This window comes from Limulus polyphemus, unplaced genomic scaffold (genome assembly GCF_000517525.1).
Source record: "Limulus polyphemus unplaced genomic scaffold, Limulus_polyphemus-2.1.2 Scaffold3442, whole genome shotgun sequence".
Lineage (NCBI taxonomy): Eukaryota > Metazoa > Arthropoda > Merostomata > Xiphosura > Limulidae > Limulus > Limulus polyphemus.
The window spans coordinates 89,218-94,574 of record NW_013669052.1 but is presented as its reverse complement, the minus strand read 5'-3'; the positions used below and the strand labels follow the sequence as shown (position 1 = coordinate 94,574).

The 5,357-nt window shown below is 33.0% G+C and overlaps 1 protein-coding gene across 1 annotated transcript in view; it reads left to right on the top strand.

The window, feature by feature from the left end:
• The first annotated feature begins 1,486 nt into the window (after window positions 1-1,486).
• The window catches only part of LOC106469353 (uncharacterized protein ZK1073.1-like), a 29,063-nt gene continuing 25,192 nt past the window's right edge, over window positions 1,487-5,357 (top strand). The window contains exons 1-2 of the mRNA XM_013929840.1: window positions 1,487-1,598; window positions 3,350-3,412. Of these exons, the coding sequence (XP_013785294.1) occupies window positions 1,516-1,598; window positions 3,350-3,412 (146 nt within the window). The 5' untranslated portion in view covers window positions 1,487-1,515. The remainder of the gene's footprint in view (window positions 1,599-3,349; window positions 3,413-5,357) is intronic.

Genomic DNA, 5,357 nt, shown 5'->3' with positions numbered 1-5,357 from the left:
AAATAATAATATAATAATCGTAATAATAATAATTGTAAAATAATAATATAATAATCGTAAAATAATAATATAATAATCGTAAAATAATAACGTAATAATAATCGTAAAACTATTTATAGAAAACTCCGCTATTTAAACTACCTATGAACGAACTGTTATATTTCTCTGATTATATGTAATTTTTAGCATAATTCTAACAATAAAGCTAGAAAAAAGAGCACTAAGTCCTTCCAGTATGCACTACAAATTCTGAAAAAAAAATATTTTCTAGCACAACTTTATTCTGGTATAACAGTTAGTTTGGGCTCTTCATCACTTCATACTCTAAACATTTTCTGTATAAAATCCACGGCTTTTATATAAATACGTATCACTCCCTTGTTGTGTATACCTTTTTTAGTATGTAATACGTTTTGACGAAAAATTAAAAATGGTGTTTAATAAAGACTACCTATTTTTTCTCTCTCGGTTTAGCCACGTATGTTTCTTTAGAAAGTATGTCTAATGTAGGGTTAATTAGTGCTCTTCAGTTAACGTAAGAAATTTGTAAAATTGACTTGTCTTAATAAAGTCTCATTTGCACTAGTCTCGAATAACACCTAGATTCTGTATTGTATACAAGAAACTTTTATTTTTGTTTTGCACTTTTGTTTCGTGCCCTCCTGTTGCTGAGCGGTAAGTTTTAAGGCTTAAAACGGTTGGTTTTGATACCCGCGGTGGACACAGCACAAATAGAGCATTATGTAGCTTTGTGTTTAATGGAAACAAACTTTACTAACAACTGGAGCATGCACATACTACACAATTAACTAAAAAAAGTTAAGGAAAGTCGAAATAGTTAAAAAAGAGAGAGAAAAGGGTTAGCCTGCACAAGAAATAATATATAAAATTCATATGTTGTTCCCAATAGAGACCTCTCTAATATGACTATTTTTTCAAGTTATCCTGGGCTTTTCATTTTTTATTTAGTTCTTGCTCATATACATGAACATGAACATTTCAGCTAATTGTAGCATTTTTTTAACTATTGAATTTATTTTTTAACATTTCATTTATACCATTTAACCTTTGTCACTTCGTACAAGTATGTTATTCCTGGTTATGGGAGCCTAGCGTGACCTAATGATTAGTGTGCCAAGATACTAATTGAAAAGTATAATGTCTTCGCCAAGATGCTTCTGAGCATGCTCTGCACTTTTAGCTGTGAGTGCATTTTGAGAGTAACAGTCAAAGCCCTTGTGGTGGATGTTGTTGACTGGCTGCTTTTCTTTTGGTCAACAATTCACCATTACATGATCCTTTCACGTCTCTGACTTGGCATACATAACTCATGTGTACATAAAATGTCATCCATATTGAAAAACCAAATGCTTCCTCGCTGTGTAAAAGTCAATTGTTTCTAGTATTTAGAAAATATAACCTTATTACTAAATATAATTTTCAATTATCTTAGGTTATAATTATGTCTTATTTTTTGCAGATAATTCCTTCAAGAATTTTGTGGATCATGAACGAATGGCTGAAATCAAACAGCGATCCGTGTTCATTCATGTCGACGTTCCTGGACAAGAAGAAAATGCTCCCAACTGGCCTACTGAGTAGGTGTCGCCATTACCTAAAATCAAAGGGACATTGCCAGTACTTGATTATTTTCAATTGCATTAGGAAGAAAAATTCACTGATTTGTTTCTCATGTGTATAGTGAATACCATGTTGTATAAACACAATAAAATTCTAACGTGTTTACCCGGAAAACGAGTCTAGGACAATCTCCTCATAACAAAATCTCTCAGACAATAAAACGCTATTAAAATTGAATTCGAAAATAGCTTTATTAAAACTAGAAAAGTGATAACTATACGTAAAAAGTAAAAAAAAAACAACAAAAAAACATGCTAATTCACCTGCTGAACTCTAGACCACAGTTAAAGTTAGTACATATAAAAACCTAAGTTATGAGCAATTCCGCGCAAATAGCCCAAAATGTTGCGGTTTCTAGATTTTGTTGCTTAACATATATAAATCTTTCTTTTCCCTTATCAAACTATACAAGCTGAAGTCTACAGAACCAAAACCAGCCGTCTGACAAAGACCGAATGACACGATTTGCCACATATGATTAGCTTAAAACTAGGGTACCCGCGCAAGCGCATTAGGATGTGTCACAAATTACCTTTTTTAAAATCTATTGAATTTAGCGTCATTCATAATGCAGCATTTCGTTGCTTTGGAAGCGAATATATCTAGAAAAACGGATATTGTCAGCGGGGGGATATCGTCTTCGATTATTTTGTCCACGGGGGAGAGGTGATATTGTCCTGTTACTGTTTACACAGAACAAGGGAGTTTGAAAACATTCTTTGTACGATAATATTATCGTAATAACGTGCTGCCTTTTTGTGAAGAAGTAAGAATATTGATTATCCATTAGGAATGCCGAAGAAAGACGTTGAAACATGTAGAATGCACCAGACTATATCCAGTCTGAAGTTTTATATTTATACGATAAATCACTGAGTTGTATTTTAAGACTAGGGATAATCTCATTTTTAAATATATATTGCGTACCATTAAACGTTGGTTTCTTTTAACGTCTGTGTCATTTGAAATTTATCCAAGTGTCGTTTCAACTTTAATAGATATTACATTTGACTTTTTACACTTTCCGGAATATCTCTGCCTGTTTCCATATGATTACATTTCTTTCTGCTAGAAACCGGGTCTCGATACCAGTGGTGGGCAGAGCACAGACAGCCCATTGTGTAGCTTTAGCTTAACTTCAAACAAACAAACTTCCTGTGAGGAACATTTAAAAAAGAGTCTCTAAAATTACTTTGTAGTAACGATGGATAAATCTGCTTTTCAACAGCGTTAGTTAAATCAGCGGCCTGAATTTTATCAACCTTTGAAATTTTAACATTCGTTCATAAAAGATAAGCAAGGTTAGTTTGATCACTGACCTGTGTTTTATCAACCACAGAACGTTGAACATTAATCAACAAAATCTAAGCAAGGTTAGTTAGATCAGCGAGCTGAGTTTTATCACCACAATAGTTAGAAACTTGTAACTCTAGAGTAGCTGAATAATAATAAACAGGCGCATGATAAATTTCATTAACTCAAGAATTGAGAGAAAATTACATTACTGCGTTCGGTATTCTTTCCAAATTCTCCAGAAGTTACTTGTGTAAAGTTTTGAGTCATGTTGCTTTTATATGATCATTGAAAAAGTCGAATCTTCTAGAGTCCCCCCCCCTCCGAAAAGTTTCATATAGAATGAGCTAATAATAAACACGACATGTAATGTGATGAACACCTTTACTAAACTTGTTCCTATTTTCTCCAACAGTGTACCCTATCCTACAATCCAGATGATGGGGGAACAGTTGGTTAAGATCTTAGACTACCTAAAGTAAGTAGTGTATTTATTATGGGAGCTCTCCTTGCAATATACAACATCCATATTTGTTATCGTTCATTTGTTCTACGAAATTATTTTTACGAATTTTCAGCATCTTATGGAATTTTAAATATGCCTAGTTATAAATGTATCTTTAAAAGTTTAAAACCCTAAGAAGCTCGTATAAATCTCCCAAGAACCTATAGATATTAGCAAATCAGCTTATTTCATGGTCTAGATTTCAGAATAAATGCTAATTTACGAAACCAGGAGCTTCTACGTACCGTGTTATTATTGTTTTCTTATACAAAATTAATTCCAATGATGGTAGGCCAATCAATGGAATCAAAGTTTCAATTACACGTTTTATTATCATCCCATCAGTGATCACAGTTACTAGGTTTTAAAGTAGTAAAATCAAGTGTAAGTTCATCTTACGTCCTTTCGTCGATGTTTTACAGAACATAATATTAAAGTATATCTAGAATGTTTGTATGTTTCTATCTATGTTTGTTATTAATTCACCTCGATACTGGTGAAATGACAAAATGACTGCATTAATTAAACAAAAACACCAGTAGACATTTAAAATGGACGAATTTCATCCTGACAAGATTGATTGCGATGCTAATTTTTAAATAAATTAACAAAAGAAGATTCGACCAATGGTAATGAGCCAGTTTGTGGATCGAATGTTCCGGAATTCGAACTGTAATACCCTTGAACACAGTCTGCACTCTCTGTTGTGGGGGCGTGATCAGACTTACTATCAGTCCCATTATTTGGTCGGAAGAAGCAGTTGTGCCGGCAAGCGGTACTGACTGGATAGCCTACCTCTGGTCAGTAGTTCAAAATTAGGAACGACTAAACCTGATCGCTAGAGGTCTCTTGGCTGGCCGATTAGCCCATGACCGAATAGGGTGCAGTTCAAGACGAAATTTCCAATTTCTGAACTGAGAAATAAAATAACTTTTAAACGTGCTTTATAAACAAGATTTATGAAATGATTTTTTTCTTGTTATGAAAGATACAGGTTAATAAATTTCGGTTTGTATCTGTGAAATTCATGTGTTACTATTTCAGGTTTATTCTAAGTTACATACACAGAATTATTAGTCCTAACATTGACTGTTCAAACTATCAATAATTTGAAAAATTCGTATGTTTTATAACCAGTTAGTTTCAACTTAAAGAAAAAAACATTGCGTATTTGTATTACTTCTGCTTACCATATATTTCTAATTTCTCTAACTTACAGCATGTACATAATAAGCGATTGTAAGTCTGCCGTATCAAGTAGATAGGCAGTTAGTTTGTTTCATTTAATAAATTACTCCAAAAAAGGAGTAAAAAGATAAGAATTTCTGGTTAAATTGTTCTTTAACTAAACAAACAACAAAGCTAAGTTAGAATATATTTTGGTATCACTATTTATTCATTAAATCAAGTTAATAAATCCGTTTAATTGGCAATATAGCGCTAGTTATAATCCATGAGAACTTGAGAAATAGGAGATACTCAGAAAAGAGTATACGCCTCTGACACTTATATAGTCTCTGCATCTTTGGAGTATATTTACCATTGATTGGTGGACGATGGGGGATCATATTTGGTTTCTTAGTCACTACAATATTCTACGACATCGCGTGGGAAATTAAGATGTTGACGTAAGCAGCGTTCAGGGGGGTCCCAGAGGTGTTCTATCACACTAAGATCAGGACTTCTTGCTCTTAATTGCAAGTCCACGATCTCTATAATTTCTTGTTCAACTTAGCCCATTACATACCTAGAAGTATCATTTTAGGCATTTTCGTGCATGTAGCAAAGTTTGATATGGCTGTGCCCCCAGAAAAGCTGCATATATAATGTTAATATATATATATATATATATATACTGATCACTCTCTATACCGTACTTGAACCGTTAAGATATGTATATATATATATATATATATAC